Source organism: Indicator indicator, chromosome 19, assembly GCF_027791375.1.
Source record: "Indicator indicator isolate 239-I01 chromosome 19, UM_Iind_1.1, whole genome shotgun sequence".
In the NCBI taxonomy this organism is placed as follows: Eukaryota; Metazoa; Chordata; class Aves; order Piciformes; family Indicatoridae; genus Indicator; species Indicator indicator.
The window spans coordinates 1,573,388-1,593,144 of record NC_072028.1 but is presented as its reverse complement, the minus strand read 5'-3'; the positions used below and the strand labels follow the sequence as shown (position 1 = coordinate 1,593,144).

Genomic DNA, 19,757 nt, shown 5'->3' with positions numbered 1-19,757 from the left:
CAGAATTCATTGCAGAACAGGCAATCTTTTTTCAAAAGACACTTAGTATATTTAGATCAATAAAATATATATTTTAAAATAATCTTTTGTTGCTAGGCAGAAGTTGCTTCAAAATAGCAAAAGTTGTTTCAAAATGGGTAAATCCAGCAGAAGACATACAAAACAACAGATCTATCACTGCACAAACCAGTATATTTTAATATCAAATCTTCTGAATTCAGAGTCTTGTTGAGGACTTCCTGCAGTTTCATAGCAAACAAACAGCTCCAGTAGGCTTGTAAGGCAACTTGGTTAGCTCAGTACTAGTTGACTTGTCTAACTGAAAGGAGAGTTACACTTTCACATCAGTGGGAGTTTCCCTTCAACAAGACTTTGTCTTTGTACCAGAGTATGTGGAAGAACTATTTAACTTGTATTTTTGGCATCACTCTGAAAATCATTCAGCACACACTGCACTCAACAAAAGTCAAGACAAAGCTTTGCAAATCCCTGGAAATGTTCCACTCTGAATTTCTAAAGCCATTTGCTTTGGGTACAATGAACAAATGGTCTCACCGCAGTCTGCACTGTACATACATTTCATTCTCAGTGGAAGGTAGCAGTTTCATCATTGTAGCTGCAATAAAAATACTAGAACTCCCAATTGTTACTTGATAGACAATTTCCAATTTCAAGCCATATCTGTTTAACATTTCTTTTTCCTAATTCATTTAAGCAATGCTACAACAACACTGCAAAGAGCAACTGAAAAAGTCCTTCAGTGTTCTGCAAGTGTAAAAAAGGCAAAAAACAAGATATGAAAGAGAAACTGCTAAACACAAAGGCATAAATGCAATTCAGCACAATGTGCCCTTATGGCCAAGGAGGCCAATGGCATCCTGGAGTGTATCAAAAGGGCTGTGGTCAACAGGTCAAGTGATATTCTCCCCCTCTGCTCTGTCTTGTGAGGCCACATCTGGAATATTGTATCCAGTTCTGGGCCACTCAGTTCAAGAAGGACCTCAGGGAACTGCTTGAAAGAGTCCAGCACAGAGACACGAAGATACTAAAGGGAGTGAAACATCCCCCTCATGAGGAAGGCCTGAGGGAGCTGAGGCTCTTTAGCTTGGAGAGGAGGAGACTGAGGGGTGACCTCATTAATGTTTGTAAGGATGTGAAAAGTGAGTGTCAGGAGAACCAGTGTCCTCAGTGATGTCTAATGAGAGGACAAGCAGCAAGTAGTGCAAGTTGGAGCATAGCAGGTTTCACGTAGACATAATGAAAAACTTTTTCACTGTGAGGGTAACATAACACTGGAAGAGGCCACCCAGACAGGTTGTGGAGTCTCCTTCTCCGGAGACATTCCAAACCTACCTGGATGCATTCCTGTGTGACCTGCTCTAGGTGACCCTGCTCTGGCAAGGTGGTTGGACTGGATGATCTTTTGAGGTCACTTCCAATCCCTAGCATTCTGTGATTCTGTAGGGAATATTGCAGCATTGAACACATAATGACCTACACACACTCATTCCTCATTACTTAACAATCCTAACAAAACTATGTCAGAACAAAGACTTGCCACAATATTTTGCTCTTAGAGGTAAAAAAATACATTGTGAGTGATGATTTACTATATTTATTTTTTTCCACACTGTTTGCCTTGCTGGGAATGACCATATATTAATAAGCACATTTATTTTTTTTCACCATTTCACAAACCACAGGCTGAGCACTGGTGATGGGCAAGAACTATTCTGTCAACATTCAAGCAAGTGTCCCTGTTGAGATACAGCTGTCCAGCTACAGTTGAGCTCATTTCTCTGTGTTTTTGTGAGCATTAATTATCCTGCGACGCACCTCCCGGTTCCTGATCCTGTTTTCTTCATACTGGAAGACAGGGAAATTAAGAGATCAGATGCTATCATTACACAGACAAGTGAAATCTAGAAGTATAGAAAGCATTTATTACTCCGGAGCAGAAAGAGTATCTTTGATGGATGCATCAGAAATGCAGTTCTAGTCTATATATTGGTTCATTTTTACTTTGAAATTAACATTTGATTAAAGCACATGTTTCTGAGTTTGAGGTTATTAGATTAAGGAGTATTAGAACACTATAATAAAGAAGATTCAGTTATCTTATGGAGGAACTTAGCCATCTTACAACCATCCTAGGTACAAGAGTTACACTTTACACATGAACTAGGAAGAAAAGTGACACTGGTGTTATTCTAGAGCACAGGGCAGGCTTCTTTCCTTTTAGAAAATACTGATTACTGTGTGTCTGCCTTCTGAAACATGAATTCGTCATCACAGACTTGGTCTATTTTTGATCCTGGTCATTAATTGTGTGCACAGATAAAGTGGTATACCAAGATGAAAGGAACAAAGGCAAATGTGGGTTGAATAAGGGTAAGGAATTTTGGAGTAAGGAGTGGGAGGTGTTACGGTTTAAAAAACCCCAGCAGAAATGAGACTCCTTTGTAAAACAGAATCAAGAAAGCTTTCACAGCTTAGATACACGCAGAAGAAGACCATACTTTCAACTATGAACCTGTACCAGCAAAAGCCCAAAGACTGAAGAGCCTAACTCATCGGAGTCAAAAACGAAAAAAATAATTTATAGTTAGAAGAAACGAAAAATTAAGTATCAATGCACAACCTTACATTTCGGGAGAAGCAAATTATCCTTGACCTTCGGTTAGAGCAGGTATTTGTTTGATTTTTTTAATAGCTGGTACCAAGAATAAAACCCAAGTAACCCACAAATACTTGATTCTTTGTATAACGTAATAATCTCCTGACGAGATTCATTTTGGAAAGGATTTTCAGGTTTTCATTCATTAGACTGATTGGTTTATAACTGAAATAATGGCCCAAAACATTACTTAACATTTACAGAATGCTTAACTTTTTCCCATGGCAATATTTAATTTTTCATTAGCCCATCCATGTTTTCAGGTAGAATGAGAATAGTGATCTTTCAAAGCTACATTTGTACCTATTCTATACTTGTGAACAGCCTTTCAGGGGCTTTCTAGTTATGACATTTCAATGTAGACGTATTTTAAGGCGGCAGACAAATTCAGTGTTGTGGTTTCACCCCATCAAGAACTAACTCCTTTTAATGTAAATGTTTCAATGGCACAAAGGAAAATAAGATTACATGGAAAGAAGCTTCATTATTTTCCATATCTGTGCTACAATTTTTACAGGGGGAAAAAAAAAAAAGAAAGTTATTTGACACAAACAGACGAAATTAATATCCCATAGATTGACAGGGGAATAAGCTGCTCTGGTTATCATGCACTTACGTTTCATATGAGGCTCAACTGTGAAATTTATGTCAAAATTAGTTAGCACAATTTCGAGTTAAAAGATGTGTGAGAAGTGCAGTTACGTGCAACAACCACAAATATAAAGACCAATTGATACTCTTCTAAAAACATGCCCACGTCCTAATTCATCTGCTTAAACTCCTGGAGTCTTCCATTCCTTCCTATCTGCAGAAGTAGCATGGCAAAGAGTAGGTTCTAAGCAGCAATATTTCATTTAGCAACTCATCAAGTAATTTCAGTAATAAATGTTACTCATGCAGAAGTGACTATTACTGCTTTATATTCTATTGTGTGAATACCACTAATGAAAAAATAAAGTAAGAATAAATCACAGCAAATCTGTGCCAGTTGCTCTTTGCAGTATTTGTTTGGTTAAATGTCTGTTTGCCTGTTTTTATATATCCAAAAATAGACTGTGCCATTTGTTAAAGCCAGATTTTACCTGAAAAATGGATCAGAAGAAGGTGAAATTCAGTCTCAAATGCCCACTCCAGAATGTGTTTACATCTCAAGGCCTATTTATCAATGTGTGCAACTTAGTAAAAAGCAATTCTGTTTCTATCACATGGACTTCTCATTTTATTAACTATTTATCTATTGCTTCTTACCTCTTTCCTTAAGCACTTCCGCATCTCACGGTCAATATCATTGCAATGGCCAAAAAATTTCAAAATGTTGTGCTGGTAAGTTAAGGAAAGGAAAAAAAAATTACAATTCAAAGGTTTCCTCCTTCTAACAAGTCACTTGCATTTTGAAACATATCCTAGTCATCTTTTCCTTTTCTTTGTGGAAAATGATGTTTTGTACTTTTTTGACTGAGTAGGTAAAAGTTACAGCCACCCTGAACCCCATTTGAACCACCCTTGCCTTGCTGACAGTTGAAGGTACTCACCATGTTGTATAACCAGACTAAAATAGGATACTTAAGCTAAAGCTATGAAGTCTAAATGTAGAACATACACAGTTTAATGATTTAGGAATCAGTCTTACAGCTTTCATTCACACTAGCTTCAATGACCCCAGCTTGTGGTATATGAAGATGCAGGGAGATCTACAGGCATCCTGGAAGAAAAGTCCTCTGTTCTTTGGTTTCCATTATTTCTTCATGACCTACAAAGTCAAAGGACTTCAACTCCATCATCCTAACCACAGGAAGAACATGTTGTTGGTCCAAAAGATGCAAGCACTAGATTTATATATCAGAACCAGTATAAAAAATGAGGGATTAAGTTTCTCCAGATCTTGAGGCTAATAAATAAAATTAATTTGCCATCTTTATGGCCCCGTTCAGCTGTAGGCCTTCTTCATACCTTAAGTGTTAGTTTCTGAAAAACCACAGGCATTGTCCTCCTGAAGGCATTCCCCAGCTACCCTGATGCTATTCACTATAAAACTCTGTCCTTTTAGACAGAATTTCCTGAAGCAATTGCATATTGTCAGCCATGAAATCACCCTCAGAATGTTTTCTTCTAAAGGGATGACTGTCTCAGTGATGCTCACTACCATGCCACAGCATCTCATAGCAGAACATCCAAGTAATTCAGAAGACCTAAAGGAGTGGAGGTTTTAGTAGATATTGAACAGAAACAATTCCAATCCTTTTGAGAACCAATTAATTTTGAAGAAAGATGACTATGAAGAACAAACCAGATGAGAATGAAGTCATTCCTGTATTTCAGAGGAAACCTATGTGCATATCTGCAGCTGATGAGAAGTTTGGTGGATTTATACAAGTAACATAGGAGCACTTTTAAGAATTCAGTCGACAACATTTCAGCCAATGGAAGATGATTGAAAGTAGGAGTGAGCTAATAAAGATTATGACAAACACTTAGCCATAGCAGTGCTATAATTAGCTTGTTTATACCTCTCTGCTTTGTAAAGGGCATCAGATGACACTGAAGCAGTTGCATGCGATAATGGTCACTTTACTGCAAGGTAATCTTGCTTTTACAATGTTTTCATTTTAATTATTACAGATTTAATTTTGTATTCTATTTCCTATACCTGCAGGGTAAATTTCAAGGTGAATGCTCACATTTCAAGCTAACTTCACTGTTACTAGTGCATGCAGTGAGTTGAATCTGCATTTATTTAGCCAGATTCCAAAGGTGTCACATTGTGGCTCAGATTATGAGGGAAAAATAGAATCAGATTATCAAAAACATTTATTACACCTATTACAATGATAAGATTACAAGACAATATGTGTTTGTTTCAGCTACCACCTATAAAAATGTCTCTTTCAAGCAGGCACTTGGCAGCAGAATCGAGTTGTTTAAAAAAAAAACCCACAAGCAAACAAACCAACCCCCCCCCCCCAAAACAGGAAATCAAAATAATGACATAAAATCAGAATCTCATTAACCTTCCCTCACTAGATGAAAAAATTGGTATGGGCAGGTTCTAGATTAGGAATAAAGTAAATCAACCTGACTTTTGTGAAAAGGCACACACAGGACACCCAATTAAAGATTAATGCTTTTCATCTCTTAGCAATATTAATTTAAATTGTAGATGAAGGTTCTTAGGACATTTTGGCATTACAACAAAACAGCAGGTAGTCACTGATAACTGATTAAGATCACTGACCTTACAGATTTCAGTGACTGCAATTTTAAAAGAATATTTCAGTACATTGCCTCTGAATTTTGAACGAAAAGGTTTTGCTTCCTTTCAACTGAATGTAAGAGAGGTCATCTTCATCTTTTCTGTTCTGAGACTGCTAGCACAAATACCCTCTAAGCTGAGGACAGGGTGACAAAAGGAATTCTTCATGTGAAGATCAACTTCAAACAAACCCAGAATATAATCCTGCGCGTGACTGCATTATTGTTGCTCCTAGACCCTTCGCAAGTCAAACTGGCAATAGATTCCTTTGAATCTCTTGTTGACAGGGAATGCAAGTATGCTTTTTAGTCCCAGTTCCCTCTTAAACTAAAGGCAGTCTAATAAACTACATTAAACAAAAATCCTATCATACTTGTATATTAACATTTATTTCTATTATAAAAATAAACCCAAAAGCAAACCCAAAAAGCATACAACCATTACTTTCAAATAGTAAATTATATTTTTGTCTCAGTGGAAACTATGAAATTGAACTTTTTATGCACTAATACAGAACATGTATTGTTCTGTACAGAACATCTCTTTAGAGAATATGAGAGAACAGGAAAAGTAATTAACAATACTGCAACAATACTGCAGACAGCTCACATCTAGAGGTATACAAGAGTACAGTTTTTTTAAACACTTTTAAATGAATGAGATGAAGAGTTGATCTTCTTGAAGCAGCAAAGAGCCTGGAGAAGCCTGAAGACAATTTGGCATTTTACATCCTTAGGTTGGTGCCTACTAAGACTAAGTCAACCAGTAAATGTCATTTAGCTCTCCAAGCTCTGAACATAAGTCATGCAGCATGTCCACATCCTGGCAACATACCCCTTTCAAACAGACTGAAGCATCTGCCCAGTGGACAGCTGGAATGTGGAAATACTATGAGCATACAAAAAGAGGGCATTCGAAGTTGTTTGTATTATTGTTTTTTTGAGGGGCACACACTACTAAAAGGTGCAGAAGTTATTACAGTTCTTAAAAATCAATCCATACTCATCAAACTGTATGACCGGAAATTTCAAGGCATGTTTTATTTTCTAATGAAATCACTGGCAAAGTTTTACACACAGTTGTCAGATACTTCTTCAGAGAAAACCTACTAGCTACCTTTCATGGCTGTTCTGCCTAGAGGAAGCTTTTCTCTCTATGATCATATATCATTCTCACTAATTTATCTGACACTCATTTCCCCAACCCACATACTCTTTTCTCTGCTCAAAACTTCTTACCTCCTTGTGACACTTCTTGAGCAGACTGATAATTAGGTTACATTCTTCAGTGTGCAAATGAGGAGACAGGTCTGGATGCATCTTTACTTAGGGATAATTTTGGTAGGGCCAGGACAAGAATCTGAGAAAACTTCCACCTGCCAAAATTAAAATATGAAAATACAACCAGATAGTTTGAGTTAATGACTTAAGATATTATCACACAGTATGATTTTAACAACAACAACAAAAAATATTTTGATCAAAATGCAGCTTAATATTTATGTATTACACAAAGTAATTAAAAACAGTTCTGTTCTTCTACACAGCCCAAGTGTTACCTGGAAGTTACAATCTTTACTACCATGGACATCAGAATGCATTTGGGATTTTAATTTTCAGGGACTCCCTAGGAGCATTAATGTTTCCTGAACTGCAGATTATCTTCTCATTTTCCTATTATCAGTATTCTTTCCAGCTTTAAAAGAGCCAAGTATACGTAAACTGTCTTTCTACCCTCTACAAAGATGGATTAGAACAGGAAGCACAATGGTATTTCATTACAGCACTCTGAGAACTGGCATCTTTTTTAGTTATCTACAAGCTTTTTAAAAAGCCTTCATCCAAAGCATTCGTGAGGGTTCAAAACCCAATACTTAAATCACTTAAAATAGTAATGATGTTTTTTAACTATGCCAAATTGGAACGTCCCTTCTTGCAACTTCACATTGTTGCCTCTTGCCCTTTCACTGCGTTCTTCTGAAAAGCATACAGATCTGTTTTCTGCAGGAATGCCCCACTCTTTCACGTAGTGGAAGACAGCATTTCAGTTTCCCATGAGTCTTCTCTTTTGAACAGTAAAGCAACCTGGCTCCCTTAATCTTGCTGCATATGCCAGCTGTGCCATCCGCCTGACCCTCTTAGTTTCCCTTTTGCTGGACTCATTTTTATTTTATCATCACCGTTAGACTGTGGGATCCAAAGATGAAGACAGTATTTCAGAGGTGGCCTCAAGACTGCCAAGAAGAGGGGAAATAGTAACAATTTCCCTTGACCTGCTGGTTCCACCTCTAACACAGCCCAGCATGCTGTTAGCTGGCGTTGCCGCAAGGGTGCACTGCCAGATCACATTTTAACTTCACATCATCCAGGACCCCCAGGTAGTTATCTGCAGGGTTCTGTGAGGCCAACTTCATTGTAGAAGTAATTTTTTATATTACCTATAGATGTATATTCCTAGAAGTAATGTGAAAACATCATCTGATAGTTGCTGAAGCAAGATGACAGCTTTCATGTGGAAGATAACTTCACCAGTGAAGGGAAAAAGAAAAGTCCAGCTGATAACAAGACAACTGGGTGCCCCTTGACAAAATTCTATTTGTATGAGCTGTAATGCCAATGAATTAAAGAAATGGATTTTTTTACTTTGTCATTCCACTTCCAACGAGATCACCTCTGTAGCTGCAGTACATCAGGTAAATATCACTACAACTTGTACTAAGTAGCCATCACTGGTTTAACACTCCAACTAAATAGAGAAGCTAAAGACTAATAGCCAGTGGTCAGATTTTACAATTGCAAAAATCACAATCTTCATTGCAGCGCTGTCAGCTACTCGAGTAGCACATTAGCTCAAAGATATATGTACACTAATTTACCCGATATATCCTGTTGTGTTTTCAGCTTAACAACAGTTATATTCCCACAAACTAATTTTTAAGAATCCAAACACATTTTAAAGCCTCTTGACACCCATGAGAATACACTCCACAGTGTTACAGATATACTGTAATTAATTTTAAAAAAACCTTCCTCCATACTACCTGGAAGCCTCCGTTACACTATGTATGCTCTTAGCATGGAAGAAGGTGGAAACTGGACAAGTTGCTCAAGCATTCTCTTGAACAAATTAACAAACGAACTTTTAGAAATATGACAGCAGGAGCACAACTGTAACAGAAAAGCGATTAAGAACCCTGCTGTGTTACTGCCACCAGCTTTTGATTGCATGCCACACAAAGTCAAAATGGTTTGTATTTATCAGTAGATCTTTTTTGATAGCAGTAGATTTAGCATTCCCTCGAGAGGGTGACCTGCTCAGCAACTGCACATTCCTTGACCATGTGTGAACCCAGCTGATTATTAAATCTCTTCCTTCAGCCTCTGACTGCTCTTCCAGAAACTGCCACCTGAGCTGGCTGTCTCTGAAGCAGGACCCCAGTGACATAGGTGGCATGCACATCAGCACAGGCCAGAAAGTCAAAGGCAGCATTTGAAGGAAAGAGTCATTATTTCTAGATTAAGATTAGTAATCACTACCACTGTTTACAAAATTATTCTCAGATAAAGTAGATGAAAGCTATCAGTGCGCCACACATAGCTGACAGGACACTTCATCAGTTAGAAGCCCTCTAATGACTCAAATTAATTTTCCAATGGCACCTCTTGCAGGACAGATGCTACAAATCAGAGGTGGTGTCACACCAGTTCATAGATCAGTACTCCTGAAATTCATCTTTCAAGTTCAGTTACCAGATACATTACTCAGTTCACGTAGGCTATGATGGATTAAAGTAACATCTTACAGTGTCATGGAAGGCTTTCCTGGAGCCTTTAAGTACTTCTGAAGTTCATCACTGAACAGTGTTATCAGTGCCAATATTATATTTTATATGTTTAGGAGTGTCAGATCAGAACATGATCTATAAATGATGAGAGAAGGCAAAAGTCTTTTTGCTGCAGGGCAATTGCTCTGATAGATGAAAAAGTGTCAAGAGTAACAAAAACATGTATGAAAAAAGGACAGGATGAACTACTGGTTTCCTCAGTTTCTTTTTAATAATGTTCTAATTTAAAATAACGATAGAAATAGTTCTTACTAGAATTGAAATCTGTGTGGACAGAATTTTATGTAGGTGGTAGCTCATAAATAAATCTAAATACGAATAAATACAGGGGAGAGAGGAGGGAGATTGCAGGGGAAAAAAAGAGAATAAACAATATAAATTGTTCTGAGAAAACTACTAAAAGAAAAGCTGGATAAAGAATGTCACGGTAAACATGCAGTCGGTGTAGAAGAAATACTAGCAGTAAAGTAGAATAACAATATTAAGAAAACAAAAGAATTGCATTAGGAGGAAAACAGACTGCAAAATGCCAAGCAAATATAAATATCTGAAGTATTTGGAGAGAAGTATTTAGATGAACTCTGACATATTTCACTGGGTTCCACAAAAATGGTCAGCAGAAGACCGTATTTATTTGAAAAATAATCAAAAGCCTAATCTTACAAATTCTCTGACAATAACACTGAATTTCCAATGCTGATATTTTTTATTTAGAAAAATAATTGTAAGACAATTCCTTGCACAAGCAATTCTGGACACTAAGCATTTCAAATTGCTAAGTATTTCCTAACAGGAATCACCACATAAATTATCACAAAGTGATACTCACTCCTAACTTAAAAGCTCATCTATACACGTTCAATACATTAAACATTTATGTGCAAAAGGAACCCACATGTATTACAGAATTCAGAGTAAAACTGCAGATACCTAGCAAGTAGGCAGAAACCACAAGGCAGGCAAAAAGAGAGAGCAGGCAAAACCACTTGTATTTCATTCACACTCCTATCAGACACCAAAATCCAGGACAAACCAACTGTTTCTCTCCACATGCTACTCTCTCCTCTTGACCTCCTTATAGGAAATAGCAGCCAAAGGACCTAACTGTGCGGAAAAAGAAAGGAAGGGTTTGGTACATTCCCAGTTTTTTCCCATGTGAGGTGTAAAATCAGGATGTGAGGAGCCTAGGGTAGTTCCTTCTTTCTTTTCTCACCATCTCCCATAAATATGAATTATCCAGTTCCCTGATGCAGAAGGAAAACTACATCAGGTTGCTTTAGTCTCACCGATAAGCTTCATGCTCAATATTCCTATGTTTGGGGGACAGCGATGAAAGAAAGGTTTAAACATGCATCATTCTTTTCCTAAGACATTTTAAGATAAGGTGCTGTTGCCAAATTCCTGTTTTGCAAGGCACATCGCACTTGGCAGAAAGTAAATACTGTCCTGGCAGGTGAAAGGGGCTGCTACGCCGTTATCAACAGGTACGGCAAGAGGCCCACTGAACTAACCCACACTATTTTCAGTTGGTAGTTTCTCTGTGCTCCCAGGAGTCTTTAAAGCAGTGCTGCGATACAGACACAAGGAAAAGCAAGCTTACGGCGGTCGCAATAGAGAGCCCCATGTTCCCATTCAGAGGGATGCGAGGTGAGCACAGGGTCCCAGAAGCCGACCCGGAACAGCTCCCCCTGAGCCAGGCTGTGAGGAGGAAAGGCGGCGATAGGGCGGAGGGGGAACTTCCCCACATGCCCCTTTTTTCTCTTTAAGGCTAGAAAAGAACAACGCTGCCTACTGGGGTCTGGTCAAAGCCTCCCCTCTCAGCCATCCTCGCACTTACTCCAGTCCCCAGTCTGACAGGGTCAGCACCATGAGCGACACGCAACCACACAAGGCCGGCAGGAGGCGAGGGTGACCTGGGCATGCCTGACTGGAAGCCACGGGAAGAGCCCTCAGAGCGCCAGCGCCAGACGCAGCGAGGCCGGAGGCGGGAGCGGTTTGCTATTGGATATCCTGGGCACCTGCCCAGTCTGATTGGGCGTTTCGAAAGGCGGGCGGTGGTTGGTGGGGTGCACGGCGGGCGGCAGGAAGACACGGGAGGGCTAGCGCCGCTCCTCTGCTTGGCGGGTGGAGTGGGGGCTGCGGGGCGGCTATTCCAGCTGGCTAGGGCCCTCTGGATACCCACTGGGCCGAACAGGGAGTAGCAGCCGTGGACGAGGGCCAACGCTCACCTATCCTTGTCCAAAAGCTCGTACCAGGACTCTGTCTGTGAGGTAAGCTTCCGAGAGCTTAAGGGAAAACCGTTATAGAAAGCGTTTTAAGTTGCTGTGGTTGGTATCTGTAGAATCTGTGGTAATGCCGTGTTTAGGACTGACGCCAAGGTACTGCTACTCGTGCCCAGATACAGCTTCGTACACCTTCCTTAAGGGAGCAAATCTCCCGAGCCTGCCTGTGCTTTGGTCTCAGCTTTGACGTTTCCAATTTTCAGGTGGCTTCATTATGGATGAGACTGTTGCTGAGTACATTCGAAGGACTGTACTGAAAATCCCCCGAGATGAAATCAAATCAATGCTACAGAAATGGGGCTTTCTCTCTGAGGCGCAGCTGCAAACCATAAACTTCCACCAGATAAAGGACAACATTTCTCAAGAAGTTGTTCATCTCTGTGAGGTAATTCCTGCCTTTGGGAACTGTCAGTGACATACATACAGAATGCGTGTTGAAGAATTGTCAGAAAAACACGAAGAAATTAATTTTCTTTGTCCATAATACAGCGTTAAATGGCAGTTTGTAGTCCAGAAAATGTAAAGTTGAGTTGGTAATACTATCGGTTTCCTCTGATGGGGCTGCATGATAGACTCTTAATAAGTATGGAATCACATGTTTTGAGCTATAAACCCTTAAAAGGTAGGTGTATTTCTAAATTGTAAAATAAAGGTATTGATTGTAATGCCTACTCATTTATTGAGTATGGGTGATAATAGCAGCCTCTGCAGATGAACACTTAAACCTTGGTTAGGTGGCTTTTGTTACTGATTTCTCAAAACTGTATAGGGTGGACATTGGGACCAGGTGTGGTGTCCAGGGAGAATGTACATGCTGCAGACTTCAGTGCAATGCCATTTAAAATAGCGATGCTGAGACTTTTCACTTACTAAATGGTGTGACAGATCATTCTAGGTAGTTCACCATGTACTGTAACTCTTTTCAGGAAAATTCTGCAGACATAAAGCAAGCAGCTGTCCTAGACATCATTTGTAAGTAAAAAAAAAAAAAAAAAACAAAAGCAAAAAACCCAACAAATGCTGACATCTTTGCTTTTTTTTTTTTCCTGAGTGACTCTCATTACATAGCAATTGTCTTAGTGAGCTACAGATGGATTTGGCACAAGCAGATTACACTTTAGATAACGAATCTTACTAGAACTGTCCCTTCTAAAAAACATAAATTAAAAGCTCAAGATTAGCAAGTATGTTTGCTTCTTTTGGGATCTCACTAGATGTAAACTGTGGTAGGCCATATCCAGCAGGCAGTTAAAAATGCAGGGAGATGTTTGTCTTCAGTGTACACTGAACATTAAAAATCAGTAATGCCATGTTCCAACAGGGAGAGACAGAGACAAAACTGTCAGTGTATACTCCAGGTAGAGCTTTAACTCCAATATTAATTCACAACTTGATTATGTAATAGTTTAAATCTCAAGGGTTTAACAGTCTACACTTAGACTGAGTTTTGATCACTTTAGATAAAACCCTTCTTTAAACACTGAGCCTCAGAGATACCTTTTATTAGTTGCTTAGTTAGGATTACACTAGTTTTTTCCATCTCTTCTAATAAAAACCTGCTTTTCTTTTAGGTTTGCTGTGAGTGATAGTTTAAGAATTTTAATTTTTTTAATAACGTGGTCATAAAAGTATTGTGAAATTATTTGATCCTTTAATTACCATTTCATAATATGCTATTTTATAGAGCAATTCCTATTTTTCTTAGACAACTCCATCTATCCAAACAAAAGAGTGTGGAGTGTTTACCAAATGCAGAAAACAGGTAAAATATCTTTCTTTGTCGTAGTTTCATCATTATCAGCAATTTACTACCTCTTTTCATATGTTTTAAACACAAATATAGTCTAGTATGGATTTTTTCATTGGAGAGAAGTATAATATTTCAGTCTAGTATGGATTTTTCAGTGTTGATGTTTATTAAAATATTTTCTATTAACTTCTCAAGCAATTACTAGAAATTAGTAACTACCAACTAAATATTAACCCCTTCTCTATAAGGCAATAACAAGGCTTAAATTTCATGTTCAGCTCTCCATATGCAACTTCAGCTTTTTCTGCTTAATTTTGTCTGCAGCAGAACTGGAAACAACTCTGAACTAGTTGTTGTAAATGCAATTCTCGTTTCTTTTCTTGTGTGACAGGGGAAGAACCAGAAATTTTTGATTTACAAAGTTTCAAAAAAAAATTTAAAAGACGACTTCTGTCAGCCTTGGAAAATGTAAGAACAAATCCATTCTAGTTATGTTACATGGCTCTGGTGTCAGTAGATTATATTATTATTATTATTATTACTACTTTGATTTTTTTCTTTTTCTTGAAGTCTGCATAAAAAAAATAATGGAATTATTCACTTGGGAATGGTAGGAACTGCATGTAAAATATGAAATGAATTGCGTATCTGTTCTAGCAACTTAACGTTTTATTTCACTCCATCATAAAAGTTTGCCAGTATGGCAGGCTTCAAGAAAGACAGCTTGTTTATGTTTTCAGTCAAATATTTTCCCTGTTTGGGTGTAGCTGTTGCCTAGGAAAGTGGATACTGCTTTGTCCTGTTATGCAGTAACTACACAAACAACATAAATTGAATCAAATAGTATATAGGGAATTCAAAGTAGCCAGTAAACAGGACAAGGAAGTTAGTGACTTACATTAGTAGCAAAATTGTATCCATTTCTTCTTAATTCTAGTTTTGAAATTATGTTTTATGGTGGCTGTGAGAACTTGGCCCTGGTATTTCATTGACCATGGACAACAGCATGAAGGAATTTCTAGACTACGTGGCAAGAAAGAAAAATGCAAAGCAAATACTATCATCTCACTTATTTACTAAGCCATTTGCAGAAGCCTATTATTGCTTTAGCTCCCCAGCTTCATTTAAGCAAGGTAACAGAAAATGCATCTGGCTAGCTAGCTGTATCACTTCTTGACACACAAAGGATTCCGACAACAGCAGAGGGCAACAAATACAAATCAGACTAATGGATCGTAGCAGTTCATATCATAATAAAGTTTTGCAATATTTTATTTTTTTTAATTAACTTTGGGAAGTAATGTTGTCCAGCAATTTAAACAGTTTACGAGCAGCTGGACTAAAAGCTTGGCTATGTGTGCCTCAGTCAAAAGGAGGGTTGAGTCTTTTTATAGGAAGTCTTCCCATTTTCATGACAGCCAGATAGTCAAGGTAACAAGAAGAAAGAAAGGGGTAAATTTACGAGACCAGAAAAGGTAATTTTCAAACTTCTGATCATGTGCTCTTGAGTCATGATAAATATTATATTTAGGTATAAAATAACAAGTTGAGCAAAAGTTTAATTTATCAAATAGTGGATGATATGGGAATACTGCCACTAGCCTTCCATTTAAGCAGATAACTTTTTGCATTGTTTTTTGGGTTGTCAGGTGTTGTTTTGTTGTTGTTTGGGGTTTTTTTTGCTTTGGTGGTATTATTTTTGTTGTTGTGGGTTTGGGGTTTTTTGGTTTTGTTTTGGTGGGGTTTTTTAGTGGTGGTTGTTTGGGATTTTTTGGGTTGGTGTGGTGTTTTGTTTTTTAAGAAGTGAGCATGCAGACTACTGTAATAAGATGTTATTTTCACCTTTCAGAAGAAAATGTTTATCAACAGAAAAATAGTAATGTTAGAGTTTGAAAAGGTTTGGTTGTTGTGTTTTGGTGGTCTTCCTTATTACTCCCCCCACCCCCCAGTTTGTGAGGTCTATACATTTTCTGTGGAAATTTTGATCTAAATATAATCCAAACCACACTAGGGGGATTTGTTTCTTATTCAAACAGTGAAGTACTAAATTATGGTTGGGTCCTCTGATCACAGGGTTAAGAGACAACAATCTTTCTGGACAGCTGCTGCTAAGTCAAAGCTTTTCTTTCTTCTTCTGCTTAGGTCACCATCAATTTAAGAGAATGTGAGGATAACGCAATCTGGATTAGGATTGCCTGGGGGACACCGTATACAAAACCAAACCAATACAAGACCAGCTATGTTGTATACCATTCACAGACTCCTTATGTCTTCATTTCTGCTTCAGTGCTTAAAAGCAACTTGCCTCTGCTGTGTCAGGTACAGAATAAAACTGCCTAGACCCTCATTTCACAGCAGTTATGCTGAGCTATAATTGTGCTGACTTTTAAGAGGATGAATACTTATCATTTATTTTAATGAACTAATTTATGCAGTCACTTTTTCCCTTGGCCCATGATAAAAATGGGGTAAAACTCAGGTTTTGTGACATTTGGATTTGTGTGTCATGAATAAATTCAATTTATTGAGATTTTTTGCTGGCCTTGAATTGTTCTAATTTCCTAACCAAGTGTTAGGACAGCATTCAGACAAATTGTCTCAAAGAAGTTGAAGTGTACCTCGACATAGAACTTCAAGAACTAAATGTAAGAGCTCATTAGGGAATGCGTTGGTAGTCTTTCATTTTTTTTTTTCTGTTATTTGGCAGACTTCTGTACTAATAGATTAATTATTTTATTGCTCTGTTTATTTTTCAGCTGAGAAAGGCTTATATGGCTTAGCTGGCTAATCCTATGACTGCTTTTAAATATTAAATTAAGCTTAATAACAGCCTATTCAGCATTTTTTCAGACATGAGAATGCTACTAGTTAAAGGCCAGTTGTTTAACTTGAAGCAAGCATTGCCATGTCTAGAAATACCATACCTTTACCATATTATAAACAGAGATAACTAAGAATAATTTTTAAAACTATTTCAATTTTTATTTAAAGGCCCTGGTTGTTGCTTCCAGTTACCATGGCATCCGGGAAATGGAGCTTCGAAGTCATTCTTTAAACTCCCTTAAAGATATTGTGTTTAAGAGATATAGCCAGGTGAGCCATTCACAAGTACATCCTAAAATAAGCCTTGCTTTTTGTTTCAAGCCTAGTTCTCACCCCCTAGCAGGGGGGGCAAGTTCACTTCTTCCAAGAGACCACCAAGTTAGAATAATATTGAGCTACTGTGGTGGACAGCCTTAGATTAAGGTAACCTTATAATGGGGATGTAATTATTTGGTATCCCACCCACCCACTCTGCTGTTCCTCATAGTTACATTCAGTCTAAAAATTATATGAAAAATTCAATTCTAGGACTTTTTAAACACAGAGTAATGAGTTGAAGGGTATTGGAATGGGCACTTACTCTGCTTGTCCATGTAAAATTTGTAGGTAGGGAAATGGGCACAAATACAGGATGAGCATCCTTTTCTCAGAATAATGCTGGGCGTTCTGACTTCTAGTAATTGTCCAAAATTGTAAGACTATTCACTTTGAGAAGTAAAAAGAAATCTGGAAAGGATATCCCAACCCCTACCATTCTATGATTCTTTTCAAGTACAGCCTTTAAAAGTGGAAGTGAACTGAATTTTTTTTTTCTCCATTTAGAACTTCCAAACTTATTGTCCAAGACCTGTACAAGAAAGGAATGGAGAACCAGAAAGTGGTATGTATATTTTTAATGAGGCAGAAGTTCAAATGTGGTTACTACTGGCTTCTGAAATGAGATTCATATTAGGCAATGTCCATAGGTTACATCCACATTATATTATCCATTCCTGGTGGGGTGCCATAATACTTGCTGTCTCTAAGAGAAATAAATTTCCTTGGGACTGTCATTGCACACAGTTAGGAAACCAAAAATACAGATTGCCCACTCTCTTCTTTCATATTAGCTTGAGTTTTTCTCTTGGTAAGAATTGAAAATGCAGCCATCTTATGAAAAAAATGTTGTGATGAATTCTTTAAAATTTTTTGCAGATTTTCACTGGAACAGTCACCTGATCAGAAAAACAGTATTGTATAAGCTCACAGTTGTCATTCTGTTTTTTCTCTTCTTTTTCTCTGAAGCAGATTTAAGGATAATTCAAGAAAACAGAAGTGAGAAAGAAAGAATACAGAGAGTGACTTGGGAGATTTTTGGTGATGGTCCCCAACCACAACTTGAATTTGCACAATATAAGGTAGTAAGTGCAACCAATTTGGGTTTTTTATTGTCATATGGACATAGCTACATGAAATTGCAAATTGAAGAAATATTAGATTGTTTTCAACTTTAGGGAGAATATTTTAAATTAATTAAAAGCATCTTTAAGCAACAGATTTGCACTGATTTGGTCAGACTACTAGATCACGTCTCATCTTTCAACCTTGTGAACTAAGCATTTGGATTTGTTTTTGTAATGAAGGCTTACACAGCAGCAGCATGCTGAAGCTGGAGAAATTAGGGTTATGTGAAGTACAGTGAAGCTCGCATTACATGTAATGTAAATTCTTGGGTGATGCAGAGATTTTATGTGATTAACAGATACATTTGAAATATAAGAGATACTTAGTGTTTTGTGATGTTACCTGAACAAGCTGCCTCTTTCAGCAGAAAGCTTTACGGCATGGTGGCACTCTGATTTTATTAAAGTACTCCTCCAGCTGGAATCATGTTAACATTACAAATATATTCCTTGCTTATACTCCCTGGTTAATTTTGTGTTAACAGCTTGAGACGATGTTTAAAAGTGATCCTAGAATGGAAGTTTTGGATAAAGAAGAACCATTCAGATGTCTGGTCAAGTTTTCTAGTCCACATCTTTTAGAATCACTGAAATCCTTGGTGCCAGCAGGTAAGTGTTCCAACTCTATAAAGCAGAGGAAAAATCCACAGTTAAATAGTTTTGTCATCTTGCATTGTGTTTGTCGCGCATAAGGGAGAATCTTGAGAGCTGGGTTCAGAAATACATAGGAATTTAGTAGAATAAAAATGTTACCACTATAAAAACTTGTGTAAATTCATACCAGTTTGTTCTTGAGAATTGCTGGTTATAGATAGATACTCAGGCAGTGTTTTGGTGTTACAACAGTTGTAAAAGGTAAATATTGGTTGAGTTAAGCTATAATTATCTGTCTCTCTCTCCAGGTATGGCTGATGCACCACTTTCACCACTGCTTACATGTATAACACAAAAAGCTAGGAATAATTTCAAAATTAAAGAGAAAAAAGGTTTCTTCCCAGGAAGCTTTGTAAGCCCTTAATTTAAAACTGATTCACAGAAATATACAACTCCATTTTTTACTGGCATTAATATAAGCCATCAGAGAATGTAAACCAAATTTTTTTTAAAATAACTTATTCTTGCATAATCCTTTAAAGTGTTTTCTACATAGTGGCTTTTCTGAATTATTTTCTGTCTTTTCCAGTAAGTTAGCACTTTCCTTAAATAATAAAAGCCCATTATTTGCAAGTTTAAACAAAGGTTGTGGTTATTTCATATTTAAATGTGACGACTGCTCTTAACTCCATTCTTAATAGTATTTGTGAAGTTAAAGCTAGCCAAAGCTTAATAAAGCAACTGTAGCTGTGCAGTTTCCTACCGTAGCTGTAGATGGCCAAGATATTGTAACTGACTGTCTTATTTGGGCTCTAGTTCAGCAGCACAACAGATTAGGTGTCCCACTTTGAACATGTGAATAGTCCCGTTCAAGCAAGTGGGACTACCTTTATGCAGGTCAGGCATGTTTTTCATTTAGTAGATGAAGATTAGACTCAAAGACCATTACAGGGCATGGGGAAGGGACTCTTGAAATACAGATTTTGAGGAAGTCCATGTGTGTCGGTGTGAGCTGAAATTCCCCCCCCACCGACAATAACCAGGCTAGCTCAGTCTGGAAGCAAATGAAAAGCTGTATTTACAAGCAGAGTCTAA

At 37.7% G+C, this 19,757-nt stretch overlaps 2 protein-coding genes across 2 annotated transcripts; one reads left to right on the top strand and one right to left on the bottom strand.

Moving 5' to 3' along the window:
* Positions 1-1,538: 1,538 nt before the first annotated feature.
* Positions 1,539-11,699, bottom strand: CMC2 (C-X9-C motif containing 2). Its single transcript, XM_054389789.1, has 4 exons — positions 11,609-11,699; positions 7,166-7,302; positions 3,926-3,997; positions 1,539-1,866 (listed from the first exon to the last, which is right to left on the bottom strand). Exons 2-4 carry the CDS (start codon positions 7,244-7,246, stop codon positions 1,792-1,794), a joined length of 228 nt encoding a protein of 75 aa, XP_054245764.1. The 5' UTR covers positions 7,247-7,302; positions 11,609-11,699; the 3' UTR covers positions 1,539-1,791.
* A 568-nt stretch (positions 11,700-12,267) lies between these two features.
* On the top strand, positions 12,268-19,086 carry CENPN (centromere protein N). The gene is made up of 10 exons (XM_054389769.1): positions 12,268-12,438; positions 12,980-13,025; positions 13,759-13,815; positions 14,195-14,271; positions 15,946-16,122; positions 16,795-16,896; positions 17,449-17,506; positions 17,911-18,023; positions 18,554-18,677; positions 18,971-19,086. The coding sequence occupies exons 1-10, from the start codon at positions 12,268-12,270 to the stop codon at positions 19,084-19,086; spliced, it is 1,041 nt and encodes a 346-aa protein (XP_054245744.1).
* The last annotated feature ends 671 nt before the right edge of the window (positions 19,087-19,757 follow it).

Coding starts and splice junctions, on each gene's coding strand:
- CENPN (XM_054389769.1), top strand. CDS start 12,268: ATGGATGAGACTGTTGCTGAGTACATTCGAAGGACTGTACTGAAAATC. Junction 16,897..17,448: donor TGTTTAAGAGATATAGCCAG/GTGAGCCATTCA, acceptor TTCTCCATTTAG/AACTTCCAAACTTATTGTCC. Junction 18,024..18,553: donor TTGAATTTGCACAATATAAG/GTAGTAAGTGCA, acceptor TTGTGTTAACAG/CTTGAGACGATGTTTAAAAG.
- CMC2 (XM_054389789.1), bottom strand. CDS start 7,246: ATGCATCCAGACCTGTCTCCTCATTTGCACACTGAAGAATGTAACCTA. Junction 3,998..7,165: donor TCAAGAAGTGTCACAAGGAG/GTAAGAAGTTTT, acceptor TTAACTTACCAG/CACAACATTTTGAAATTTTT. Junction 1,867..3,925: donor GGAAGTGCTTAAGGAAAGAG/GTAAGAAGCAAT, acceptor CCTGTCTTCCAG/TATGAAGAAAACAGGATCAG.